Below are 14,033 nucleotides of genomic sequence, written 5' to 3' on the forward strand. Positions count from 1 at the left end.
ATTGAGATGGGAGTTTTTCAGCATGTGTTCTGGGCTGTCTGCTGGTAATTCCCATGTGTTGGAAGTAGTGTGGACAGCTGGGAAAGCAGCATTTGGAATATCCCAAGGACGGCCTCGATTCAGGGCAGCTCTTGGACTTTGCAGGTGTGGGGGAAGAAAAGCTGTGCTCACGCTCGCTGTGTGCTGCAGCCTGGCTCTGCCTCTGCCTGCTGGGGAAGCAGCCCATGCAGCCTCATGCCTTGCATTGCAAGCCCTGTGTAATGTACCCCACTCCTGTGTTCCCTCCAGCATCCTGCATCCTGCAGGGTGAGCGAACATCAGATGGCCTCATAACCACAGACAGCCCCATTATTTCCAATGGGCCTCAGCCAGTGTGTTCAGATTTGATTAAGGACTTATTGAAAGATAAGAAGCATTTAGAGCCTGGGGTTGGCTCCAGCGTTAGTTATTTACATCGGGGCGAGGGGAGATAAAATCTTTTATTAGTGTCACTGTTTAAATATTTTGTCTCTCTTTTCCAATATTGTGGCAAGAAGGAACCATATGTGTTCCTAGAAAGAGAGTCTTGTACAGCCGTTCATCAGGAGAAAATCTATTAATGTATTAACATTCAGAATAATGAGCGAAAACAGCACGCACTGCAGAGAGTAACACAGAGCTTTAGTCTGCGGCTTTCTAATGTTTGGAAAACGTTGTATTTCTCCATCTTTCCAACGCTAATCTTCTGCCAAAATAAGTTCTCTTCTGCTGTTAATTTTAGAAAGGTTAAATCCATTTACAAAAGCAAACATAAGCGTGGAGTGACAGAAACCAGGAGGGTGCGTGGAGCAGCAGGCTCCCCGTCTGCAGAGGTCACTGCAGGAGCTGCTCTGGCAGGAGGCATGCAGGCATATCCTTTCCTTCCTCAGCACTGCACAGAGTGGGGGACACGTGTGCAGAAGAGCTGAAGCCCAAAGGGCTGTGCCACCTTTGCAGTGCAACTCCTCACTGCCACCCGCCTTCAGAAGGCAGTGGGCTCTGTGTGTGTGTGTGTGTGTGTGTTGTGTGTTTTTGCAGCTCACTGTTGGGCTTTAGGCAGGATTGACGAAAGGCTTGGCACAGGAAAAGGGCAAATTTTAAAGAGCTCGAGTGTGGGAGAGATTGCTGGTTGAGCAGCTTGGTTGCCTCGAGGTCATTGCTAATTAGCTGCATCTTGCCTAAAGAAGTGAACATTACATTTTAATGCTGCTATGAAAACCAATCGTGCCGTCTTCCCTTTGCATCCCATGCTACTGCCAGCTTTGCTGTGGCATCTGGAGCAAGCTGCACAAGGGAAGGGAAGAAAGCCCTCTTAAAGGAGATGGAGGGATGCTGAAGTGCTAGCGGAGCTCAGATGAGAGGCTGGAGCATGACAGCTGTTACTGGCTCATGCAAAAAGCCTGCCAGCAAAAATGCATCAATTTGTGTGATATCCGGGTGTCTTGTCTTCTGTTTTCATAATTGCATACATGGTGTCTGCATAAATCTCTTTCCCCCTGCACCTCCAGCGAGAGGAGCTGCCTGGTGGATGGCAGCCCGTCAGCAGGCGAGCATCAGCAGGAAGAGACATCAGTCAGATGTGTGTCATGCAGAGGGCCGGGGCCCGAGGCACATTCCTTTGAGGCTGCTCGAGCATGGTGCTCTCACTAACTAGGAAACCTCTCCTTTTCCCCATGGGAAGAGCAGCGTGCTCATCCAGACATAAGAACCAGCAGCGCTGTCTTGCCATGTTCTTCAGGAGTTTAGTGCCAAATGACAGCACAGAAGGCTGCAGCAGAAGCTTTCAGCAAATGCATCCTAGCCCAAAGGTCTGAGTGTCCCCTCAAGGGATACAGTGGAATTTCTTTCCCCTTCTCATTGAGTACTGAAATCTTCCTTCGCTCTTCAGCTGTAACCTCCGTATCTTCAGCTGTGGACTTCCTCCTAATGGTGGGATCAGTGCTGCCTTGTTGAGAGAGGACTCTGGGTTTCTTATTACAACTCCGCTGAAAACAAAATATACTCAGCCTGGACAGCCCAGCTGATTGCTGACCTTTCAGACATTGTCTTCTCCTGCCCATGGATCACCAGTTGGGTTGAGCCACTCCACCAATGCAGCCACTGGTACCACCAGCTCCATGCACTCAGAAGTCATGAAGTTGAGATAGAAGTGGTGACGTTTTTTAAGTAATAACATCATCTTCCTTAGTTTAAGTCTTGACTTGTTGCTACAGATGCAGTTTGAGAAACGTGGTTCCCCACAGTGGGTTCCTGAAGGTTAAAGATCAGTTGAAGACATAGGAGAAGAAGTGTTGTATGTTCAGACAGAACCAACTTTCCTTGTCTACTTTCTGGGTACTGACAGCCCTCGACCACTTGACAGCAGTGCTGATGACAGTGATTCCAAACGAAGAAAAACGAAAGAACTGCGAGCCAGCAGAAAGCAAGAGAATTGAAAGCATCTTGCTTGACTCGACTAAGATTGTGAAATCTGGTTATTGGTGTTGCAGCAGCAACTTACGTTCTTTTCAAAGCCAACGCTTGAATTCCACTTTGGCAAGTCATAATTGTAAGTGACTCACACGGTCCGATGGGAAAGAGCGATTACTGACCAGTTCCTGCTCCTAGCTGAGCCGTGTTCAGTCCCTGTGGTTCTGCCTGTAATGCTGTGTTGGCTCCATGCATGGATGACTAATGCCTGCCACCAGTATCCTTTGGTGCAGGGTTTCATCCCTGCATTTTAGCCCTGGGTGCCAGACTATGACAAACAAGAACTAGAAGAGGATAATGAATAAACATGCTAAGATCTTCAGCTGCAATCTGCCATCAGGTCCATCTGTTTCTCCTTCCCCCGTAAGCCTTGCAAACTCAATGAGCCAGGAATGGGCATGCTCCATATACTGTCCCATCCTACAGCCACAGATCTGCAGTCTAATTGTCTGGTTGACAGCAAGTTTGTCCCTTATGGTCTCTTGAACTTATACTGCTCATAGGATCTTCATGTTCTTCAGCCTTCCATCCATTCTGCTTGTGAGAAGACTTCCAAAAGAATGCGAAGAGATGGAGATGGATCACACACCAGTGCTTGCTATATTGCAAGCTCTGCCTGTTGGTGAGTGGTGGTGTGCTCTGGGGAGCAGATGCCTGTCTCCCAGGCAACCAGGGAACAGACAAGAAGTTGCCATCAAAATTCACCGTGCTTCCAGCTGTTCTTTGTCAGTGCAAGATTTTGCAAACTTTGCTGCTGGTGTTTTTGTATGAATCTCTTGCTCGCAGCTGCAGTTTGCAAGAAGTGGAATCTCTCCCCGCTTTGGGAACTAGGCCATCTTGATTAAAGCCCACACGGATGGTTTTACTCCATTTCTCCCACAGGTGCTTCCTTCTCACGTTGCAAAAAGCCCATGTTCTTAGTTTTCTGCTTCGCCATTGCTTCCAGCTCTCCTCCCAGCAAGAGAAGAACATGAATTAATGAGATGAGTTCCCCTTCCGAAACATGGATTCTTGTGCATGGGGTCATTTGCCAGTCCCTGGTTTCTCCCTCAAGTTTTTTTCTCCTGGCTCTCCTGGGAGAGAGCCTTAGGACACAGTTTGAGCTGCACCTCCTTTTCCCTTTGCACCAAGCTGCTGTGCTCATCAGGGCCAGGCACAGACCAGGAGCTGCCTCTGGATGGCAGGGCTGCAGCACGGGGCTGTGATCTGGATGGGAAAAGAGTTTGAATAACACCCGATCCTTAGCATTGCAGGATACAACTGCAGAGTCATTTCAGGGGAAGTAGCAGGAGATTTTTCTCTTCCTAATTTATGTCTATCCTGCATATGGCTTCTGTGGAGTCGCTAATGTTACTGCCAGATGGGTTGGCATTTTACTAGACAGAACACATGGGCTAGATGTTGTTAATGCTTGTTAGCTACTCACTCTGCAGCTTGACCAGTCCAATGTGGTCACCTCGCAGATGGCTGGAAGCTGCAGCCCAGGTGTCAGAGCACTCCAGCTCCATGGCACTCAACTGTGACAGCAGTTGTGATAACATGCATTTGGCTGCTTCTTCTGAAGGTCAGAGATGCTCTACCTGTGCCTGGAGATCAGCGCATCTTCTCCTACGTAAAAGAAAGACACCAATGTATAAAGATCCTGAACCTTTTAATGAGGTCTTGGCTTTACAGGCTTGATGTCATCATCTGATTTTTTCTAGGATGGTGTTAGACAAGTCCTGTAAGCCCTCATCTACATTCCTTTGTGGTTGATGCTTATGAACACCCTGCATGTGGCTGTGAATGGTATCTAGCAGTCCTGACACCTTCAGGATCTCGAGCTCTGACATACCCTATGTCTATATTAGCAGACATCCCGTGCAATTTTCCTTTCTCCGTGATGTGAACAGTCATCTGTGATTTACTCTCACCAGTCTCACATTCAGCCAAACCATTTCTAGGTATCGCCTCAGCGAATCTCTGCAGGGTGAACCTGCCTGATAACTGGTGTGGCAATGCCCATCAGAACCTGAGGCTGCAGGAGCAGGCACTACTGCAGAATCATTTCTGCTCCCCCATTCCCTCTCTGACAGTACTGAGGTTCAGTTCACAATGGCAGGAGGCTGAGTGCATCCTGCAGATGAGGCAGGGAGCTTCGGTTTCAATACTCGTCCTTTAAAACTCTCAAAGTACTTTTGGAAAATGCGGAGGTATTAATCCACACTGAGCTGCAGTTCTTCAAACCTGTGATTTAAATTGGATATATTTGTCTCTGTCTGTCCTGAACTGTTTGAGTAACATTAATGCACCCTGATAATAGCTGTCACATTTTACCCCTGGGGGTTGCTCCTCCATGATAGGTGAAATCATAGCAGTTCAAAGGCCCGTCTTTCAGGATGAAAAGCTCCATAGGAATATTCAGGCATAAAATAGTAATAGTATGAATCAAAAAAAAAAAAAAAAAAAGCGCTTCCCTTATTTTCAGGTCTTTGATCTTGTTTTTATGGCATCGCATTTGACAGTCTAAAGGGCATTAACCCATAGGAGGAACCACGGAGCACCGTCCCCCGGGATGAACAGCAGCCGTTCTTCCCCACCAGGAGCAGGGTAGGAGCTCAGCTGCAGGGGAGACGTAGGGAGCTGTAGGGAGAGGCTCCTGCTCCGTGGTGCTTTGGAGCAGAGTTGGTGCAACAGCCCAGAGCCCGTGGCTGCTGTCACCGACGCACGCAGCGCCTGGGTTGTTGTGTCTGATTGAGATGGAAGTGTATGAGCTGACCTCCTGTGCTGAGAAGACACCGTGGGGTTGTGGTTCATCTCAGTGTTGAATAATAAGAAAGAGAAAGGAAATGTTTGCAATAAATCTCAGCGCACGCAGGGCTGTTTCTCGCTCATCCCACCCCAGCTTTCAATTTTCTTCTTGGCATTGCCAGGTGCTTGCTTTCCTTTGCTCAGCAGCTAAAAGCAGCTTTTTCATTACATTTCCTGGAAGGCCCTTTACAGGCATCCATCCGTCCCTGCCTCATAAATTCACTTTATCCAGAGAGATGGTGGCACGGAGGTCGGAGGTCTTTGCAAGAAGCAGTTATTAAAAGGAAGTGCTCTTCCTCTTTTCGGTTTCAAAGAGGATGCTGGGGGGGGAAAAACTTTACAGCAGATGAGGAATGGTCATTTGTAAAAGGTGGATGGCCGGGTTGATGCAGAGCTGAGCATCCTGCCACAGCTGCATTGGGAAGGCAACCTGTGAGGCTGGCAGAAACCTGCCTGCTGCCCCAGGAAAGAAAGAAGGAAACCAGGAAACAGTTTGCTAAATAACCTCATAAATATTTCAAGTCGTAAGCACATCTTGCGGTACAGTTTGTTTTTTGGTATTTTATTGTTGTTGTTGTTTTCTTTTTTTAATATTTCTCTAATTTTAAATGAACAGCCTCTAATTAAAGTGATTTAGTGGCTACCTGGGGACCTGGTATTTGAGCAGTGCGTGATACTTAGGAAAGATTGATAGGCGAAGCGTAATTCAATTGGGGGATTTTGATAATGATATCATCACCCGGGAGAGCCAAGTTTGAGCAATTACACAGATCCCAAGGCCTCATGTTTGGATTGCTATAACTTAGCAGGCACTTTCCACATGGATGTGCACACACGTGCGTACACACGCTTTCTCTTTGTTTTTCTGCCCATTGCGCACTGCAGAGCGAACACTAATCCTGCATAGGCAACGATGCCTGTTATATCAGTCTGCATTAGAAAACGGTGCTTTCCACCTTGCTGCTGACTGCCTAAAAGCAAACTCTGGACGTCCATCAGGAGTTGATGCTCGTATTTGCTGGGCGCTGCAGTTTTTTGGCTGGCTGCTCCATGGGATCCCCAACACCAGACCAAAGTGACCCACTGGGCTTTGTCAGTGTGTCCATGCATCACTTCTGCTTCTGCAGCGCTGTCCTTGCCTGGCAGACCTGGGGAGCTCAGCGGCTGCGCGTGGGCAAGGAGGCTTTTGACATTTAGAAAAATCTCAGTATCCAAAGCAAGAGCCAGAAACAAAAAGATTTTCTTGTTTAAAGGTCAGAGCAGGCGGCTTCTTAAAAGATATTTTCAAGTGTGTTTGTTGGGCTGTGACAGGGTTTACACGCAGGTTAACGTGAGCTGTGGTGGGTGGCAGGGGGCATCGGGACCACAAGTGCCCATGCACTTAATGGCAGAGGCTGCAGCACACGTGGCTGTGGCCTCGCTGAGGTTTCCAGAGATGATCGGTTGGTGCAGCAGGGCCTGATGACTTGTGCTGATGGAGGAAGAGTCCTGTGTGAAGAAGAGGTTCAGAGGGATTGGAGCTGCAGAAGGACTCAATGTGGTGGGGAGGTACATAGCCCATATGGGAGCAGGTGGCACGGCAGGCTTCAAGGAAGGACAGGGTAGTACTACAAGGCCAAGAGGAATGGCCTGAAACTGGGTCAGTGAGGGAAGATTGTAGCCATGGCATGACCCATGGAGAAGCTCTGTGTGAAGTTGAAGCTGTGCTGCACCTTCCGTTGGCACACATGGGGCTGCTTCCCTTGTGTATTCAGAACATTTGTGCACGGGGACACAGCATAGAAGGTGATTTATGGAAGGAGCATAACAGATGAGATAGAGCATCCACAATACATGCGCTGGGTAAATGTCACCGGGCAATGATTCACTTGCTCATTTTGACCCCTAATACATCTCAAATGTGAAAAGTAACATCTGCTGTAGAGCATGGCCGAGCAGCATCTGCAAAGCAAAGGCTTATGGCTGTGCCAAGGGGCAGAAAGTCCCTCTGGCAGCCCTCCTAAAATCTTGGATTTAGTCCTGCCTGACTCTGAGAAGGTGTTGAAAGTGGGGTTGCCATGCTGAGCTGTGCCTGGCATGATGCTCCACCAGCACTGTTGTCAGCTCACCAAAACCCGTTTGGGAACTCCACCTCCAGCACTCAAATGTGTATCTTTGAAGATAGAGGAGCTCATGTCATGCATGGATCATACCTCTGAGTGCAGCTGTGTTTCCTTGGTGTGGAAATCAAAGCTAGGGTCTGTACATCGTACTGCAGTGTGAGGTTGCATTGAATGTTAAAACCCTCTTTTCCATTTTTCCATGTTCCTGCTCCATGTTGTTTCATGATACCACATCCTTATGTTAGCTTTCTCTTTGGGGCATGCAACACTCTCTTTTCAATCTCCTCCAGTGTCTGAATGCCTTCAGAGCATTGGTTCTTATGCTCAACTGGTGTTTTTCAAGAAGGATCCTCCAGGTGCCTTCAAGTTGATGGCAGTTCTGGAGCCAGAGTAGAGACATTCGTTGTTTTTCCTAGCTACTAAAATGTGTTACAGAGCAGAGGAAGAGATATACACTAAATGATAAAAATTGTTCTCTCTGGTCCTGAGCGTGCTTCTGAACCAGGTTAGCTTATAAATGACCAAATGGAACTGTTCAGCTTTTGACATGGCTGCCTCTCAACTGGTAGAACAAGGGGAGAAGTGAACGCTGGGACTTGACTTTTAGGGGATGTTTCTGTTCATTAGCAGCATGGAGGCAAAGATCTGTTTTAGGGAAACCAGTGTGGACAGAAGCCCTGTGCACATTAAGTCCAAGCTGCAGTCCTTGAGGGAGCCTCCTCCATCCGTGCACTGCTACGTGTCCTGCCAGCTGCAGGAGTGCCTGCTGCCCCTCAGGAGAGAAGGATTTGCTTTTCTACCACACTGGTGGTTATTTGAGAGACTTTTATATGTATATCTAAACCATACAGCCTTGAATAATTTACCAATTTCCAGGGTAAGGGAAGACGTATGATGTTTCCTTCTGGCAGGCAGAGGCTGATCTTGATTCTCCTGGAAAAACACTTGTACTAACAGCTCGTGTCTCTGAGCAGAGCCAGGAGCGGCTATTGCGAGTTGATATCACCATGTGGTAAATAGACCTGTCTTCTTCTTGTTCTACAGTGTAATGAAATCTGCCCCCGATCTGATTGCTCTATAAAGAACTGCAGTCTGTGAAGAGAAATCTGATGTCACCCTTCAGATCTATGGCAAGAGTTGCATCCCCTACCGGCAGATCCAAGTGAGCAGTAGCACAGGGCAGACTGATTTCCATTGCGTTTCTAGAAGAGGTCCCAATGGGCCTTAAATCAGGCTGAGCTGGCAATGGAGCTTAGCAAAAGCTGGAGTCTCCCTTTTGCAAGTGTTTGACATCTGAATAAAACATAGCGTAAACCAGAATCTCAGTAGTTTAGTGAGGCAGGCAGATTTTTTTCCTTATGAATTAGACAAAAACAATGCAGGTCTATCTGCTGAGTACCTGTGAGGTGTTGCTCTCACAGTGCTTCAGCTTCCTGGGCTGTGTGCATCTCTAGGTCAGTGCTGCCCTTAGCTGGAGTGCTCTGCTGGGTGGGAAGGTGTGCTGATGATCCCCAAAGTGCTTTTGTCTACTACTCCTCTGTATGGGGTTGATGGGTTACTCTTCAGCTTGGCTCTCCCTTTGACCCTGTGTATTTGGTGCACCTCTAAAAGCTTCTTCTTTCACTTTCCATTAAAAGCAACAGCACACAGCTCTGGGTATGTGTGTATCTATCTATCTGTGTCGATAGTGTTGGGCCTGGAGCAATCAGAGCTGGGCTTGTGTGTGGTGTGGTTTCTGTCATCTGCTTCTCACTTGTTCATGTTCCTCAGCTGAGCATTTCCTACCTAGGTGAGCCTGGGAGGCCTTGGGCTGCACCTGGGCTTTGAATTCCAAGGATGCCCCATGAGGGTGAATGGTGATGGCATCATACAGACATGCCACTGTGGGTGGTGGTGGCAGCTGTTGTGGCCCCACATATGCTTTGAGCATTAAAATGTAGGTTTTTTCAATTTAAAAAATTATTGACAATTGTAAAAAATTATTGGAAATTGAGGTTGGGGAGTCCTGGCAGTGTGATGAGAAGGACTGAAGGGCCCTTCCAGCTTCGTACCATTGTAGGTTTCAACTTTGTGTCTTCCATGAATGCAGTTTTTACACCTGGGGCCACAGGTGTTGATCCGAAACAGCATGAAACACCTGCAGCCTGTAGCAATCACTGAGCACAGCATCTCCTCCAGTGTCCTGTCCCCACTGTTCCCACACCCCAGTGCATCCCTTTTCTTGCCCCAAATCCTCACTCACTCCCCCACCTGCTGCTGGCCCAGGTAGGGTGCAGCCACTGCAAAGAAACCTTGTGAACTAATGGGAACATGTTGCTCTTATTGCCTGTAAGCACTTTGTTTCTAAAGCACATGCTGCATGGATACTCCTGCTGCAAGTCTGCTTATTTATCCCAGTGTATTCAACGTTTTGAACAAATGAGCAAAGAGGAAAAAGCAATAAAAACAAATAATAAGAACAGTAGCAATGATAGCCATTCTAAAGCACTCCCAGGAAAACAAAACAACAAAAAAAGCAAGTTTCTAAATTTCTAAATTTTAAACGCACTGTGAGATTGAACGAACTGAACTGCAAGTGCATCCATCCTCAAAGTCAGCGTGTAAACATCTCCCAGCAGAGAAGGAATTGCCTTTTTTCCAAGTGGCTGCCTTCTCACCTTGTTCTTCTCACTGGAGAGATCATAAGGAACCTGGATGCGACGTCTGTTTTTTCGATGCTTTTGGATTTTTGGATGCTTTTTGTTGTCTTTTTTCCTTGTGTTTGGGAGTGCCACTGGGGGAAACCAGTGCCAGGAGGATTGCCCAGGAGGAAGCAGTCCCATTGAGCGCAGTGGGGAGGAGCAGAAAGCACGTATTTGCTCATGAAACTTTCTCTGATCGTTATTCTTCTGCCTCTGTTGGAGGAGGAAACTTCGGTTATGAAGAATAGTGGGGAGAAACGACCATTAATCTCATGGAAAAAAAGAAATGATTCAAATGGAGCCTTCATTTGTGACACCAACGAGCTCAAAGTAAAAGGGGAATTTAAAACATTTATGTTACTCTGTTTCCGAGACCATAAAACACAGGCAAATGGTCTGATGCTGGATGCTGAATTTCTTAAGGAACTTGCTTTAATTAATTAAACTAGTAAACCAATTAATGGATTTGCTTGTAAATTCTTAGAAAATTAATTTGTGCCCAAGGAGTGCTTTAAATCTGTGAAGGAGGCAGAGCATGTATTTCCTGCAGAAATTGGATTCCCATTTTAGCGAAGCCCATCCGGTGTTGACTTTGGAGATGCAAGCAGTGCGTTCCTCATGCTGGGACCTTCCTCCTGCTGCTTCTGCCTGTGCCCCCGGGGCAGCTCCAGCCTTCATCCTGCCTCTGGTTCTCCATGGGCTGCAAGTGCACATGCCTTGCATGTCCTGGCCAGCTGGGTTGAGCCCCTTGAGTGTTATACAGCAGCCTGTGGGCCGTGCAGCCTGCAGCTGGGATGCTGCAGAAGGATAAGGCACCCAGCACCTCTTGGAGCTGCTGAATAACAACCAAGCTTAAGTGGAGGAGGTTTGAACAACAGCTAGTTTACTTTTCTGCACCAAAACCTTGTTTAGATTCCCTCCCTAGCTCAGGGTTGACAAGGGCGTCCTCGGTACCTGGTGCTCTTCGCAATCAGAACTGACAAATACATGAAAAGTTCATAATCAAATCTGTCCAGGCTGCTGAAAACATGAAATCAGAAACAAGCAGTTCCCTGAGGCTCTGGGCGATTATCGCTTCCTTTCTCCCCTGGCAGGTAAAGCCATGTTTCCTCTCTATGTAGCTCTGGTTCTGGCATCCCATTTTTGGGTGCTGCTGCTTGGTGAGGGAGAGCGGAGCTGCAGAGCAATTAGGAGTGGCAGAGTTTTGAAGAGGAAAATGACAGGGGGAAAGAATTAGCATTTGCACTGTGATGTTCTTTGCTGTTTATTAATAAACAAGCAGCTTTCGTGCCCCTGGAGGCAGAAGAGGCTTCTAGCACTCCTTACTTCCCTTGTTTTTTTTCTGCTTGCTCGTTTTGTATGTTGCAGGAGGTTTGTAATGTCTTCCCACATGTTGAGTTTCCTCATTTTCATCTGAGCATTTCTGGAAAAATTCCTCTGGAGCTGTTGGCTGCGAGCTGCTGGGCTGATTTCATTACCCAGAAGCACAGGAGGGCTGCAGGATGGATAGCTGCCATGGGGGTTGTGTCAGCTGGGAGTGGGTCTGCTTCCTCCTCCAGATGTGTGTGGCTTCAGGAAGGTTGTTTGCATGGAGAAAGATCTCCTGGATGTAGCTGCTGCCCCCTGAGCCCTGGGTGCTGATTACACTGATACTGCAGTGGTCACCCCAGTGTGGCAGCACCCCATGCAGTTCCCATGGCCATCAGACCGCTCTTCTCTCCACTGTGCTGCTGGCTAACATGAGAGGTGAACACAAGGGGTCCTGCATGGGGACTTTGGAAGCACAGAACTCAATAACTGTCCAATTAAAGTGTGCACCGAGCACCTGCTCTGCGGCAGATAACATTTCCTTGATTATAGGCAAATCCACACTGAAGGAAGCTTCAGAGTGAGGTGCTGGCTCTCCCCTGTGTCACAGGAGGTGAATTAAACCCTTGCTGTATTAATGGGCCTCTCCTGCTTTCCCCTCAGGCCTCCAGCTCCTCTGGTGGAAAGATGCAACTTCTGGAAAACGAATTCTCACGGACCGTCCGGGAGCTCATCGAGCTGCACCTGCTGCACCAGGACAGCATCCCTGCCTTCCTCAGCGCCCTCACCCTGGAGCTGTTCAGCCGCCAGACCATCGCGTAGCACACAGACCTGCTGCCAGCTGCCAGCCAGGCATGGAGCACCCCAGGGCAGGGCACTGCGGTGTTCACCAGGTAGTGAGGATGAACTCTCCCCTCCCACCCTTCAGTCATGACATTGGGTTGCTTCTGTTTTGAAGGAAGGTCCTTATTCTTTCTTCTTTCACGCTGATACCCAAAACCCACTGTTTTCTCTGATCTATCCCTCCTGGGTGAGGGCTGTATCCCGGGGCTTTCCTGTACAAAGATGGAGAACAGGTCTTGCATTCTCCACCTTTGAATTGTGAGAGGCATACATCACTCTCCAGACCACCTCAGCACTTCTCCAGGAATTGCTGGTTTGAGGAGCCAGACCTTTACCCAAAGCTTTCCCCAGATCCAGGCCCTGTAGAGATAGGTGTGGGCTTTGAGGGTGGCAGGTTCCTTCTGGATACCTTCTGCTCTTGCATACACTTCATCACTCAGTGGGATTGGGATTATTTCCAAAATATTCAGTTGCCCAAATTGGCCCCCAAGGTACCAGCAAGCATTGCTGAGCAGACATGAGTAAGAATAAATGGACTTCTGAAGATCCTACAAGTGTGTTTGACACCTCAGTGTCTGTGTTGCACTCAGATGTCAGCCTTAAGGTATTTGTTCCTCACTGGGAAGACTCTGGGCCTCCTGATTATCTCAGGAATGTGGGAGGTAGCAGGGAACCCACTGGGGGTGCTCTTGCTGCTGCTGGCTCTCACCTTGCTGGGGATGTCTTTCCTTCTGCAAGCTTTTCTTTCCTGGGTGGAGGATGGGGCACTCCTGAATGCTAACATTGTGTGTTGAATGGTCGTACCTCTTCTATCCTAAGAATAAAGTGTCACTTCCCAAACTGGATGTACGACTCCTTTATTGGGGAGGTACACCGTGCTTCCCCCGTGCTCTGCCATGTATGAAGTTGCAGTAATGAATCATACCTCAGTGGTTCAACGCTGGTACTGCTTTGAAAAGGAAGGACATCATCACCTCAGTTTTGCCAGGCAAGTCTCATTCGTGCTGTAAACAAGATTGGTTTGTTATGAACTTCTGTGTATATTGATTCCCTCTTGATATCAGCAGGAACATGCTTCCTAAGCTTGGAGAGAACATAGCAGTAAGCAGGCCAGCTTCAGTGCTTACGGTGAGTGCAGGATTGGGCATCCGTGCTGGAGTCTGGGACTCGTCCATGTGTCTCCACGCACAGCTGCCAGGGCTGCAGGTGGGACAGCTGTGTGCTATGGGGAGCTGCAGACCCCCCGTCCCCCACCCTCCTCTCCGCGGGATTTGCAGGGAAGCGCTGCCATCAGGATGAAAGGTAACAGCAAAAGTTTGGCGTGTTCTCTTCCGCTTGAAGAAGTCCTGGTGGAAGATGGATTGCCTGGCGTGCTGTGCCAGGGGTGTGCTGCCTGATTCATATGCGCAGCGTGGCGCTGAGAGTCGCCTTCCTCAGTCATGGGGAAAATGAATCATGACGTCAGCCGCGCTCGGCTCCTCCGCCAACACAATAGCAAATTCTGGCTGCCTCGGAAAATTTTTCTCCTGGCTCCTCGCAGGAGAAATGAAGTAATTAATAAGTTTACAATAAACCCTCTATCTTAGCAAAACACGGATGAGGTGAGAAGTGATGCTGGAGAATGACAAGGGAAAAGATGTTCTTCTCGTTGGAAAGTTGCCTCCCAAGAGTGAAAGGATGATAGGTTGGGAAAAAGCAGGAGTCTTCCGAGACGCCTTCGGTGGGGAGGAGACACAGATGAATTGCCTCTCTCCACCTCTTCCCCAGCAAGACTGATTTGTTCTGCTATGTTTAATAAGCCAGCACGTCTGGGAGAGAAGTG

General features: G+C 48.2%; 1 protein-coding gene across 5 annotated transcripts in view; it reads left to right on the plus strand.

The window, feature by feature from the left end:
• Window positions 1-13,051, plus strand: part of MAD1L1 (mitotic arrest deficient 1 like 1) — a 320,369-nt gene extending 307,318 nt beyond the window's left edge. For all 5 annotated transcript variants that reach the window (XM_052680322.1, XM_052680325.1, XM_052680326.1 and 2 more), the window contains one exon: window positions 12,032-13,051. In XM_052680322.1, coding sequence (XP_052536282.1) covers window positions 12,032-12,190 — 159 coding nt within the window. In that variant the 3' untranslated portion in view covers window positions 12,191-13,051. The remainder of the gene's footprint in view (window positions 1-12,031) is intronic.
• The last annotated feature ends 982 nt before the right edge of the window (window positions 13,052-14,033 follow it).

The sequence above is a fragment of the Tympanuchus pallidicinctus genome, unplaced genomic scaffold (assembly GCF_026119805.1).
Source record: "Tympanuchus pallidicinctus isolate F22 unplaced genomic scaffold, pur_lepc_1.0 scaffold18, whole genome shotgun sequence".
In the NCBI taxonomy this organism is placed as follows: Eukaryota; Metazoa; Chordata; class Aves; order Galliformes; family Phasianidae; genus Tympanuchus; species Tympanuchus pallidicinctus.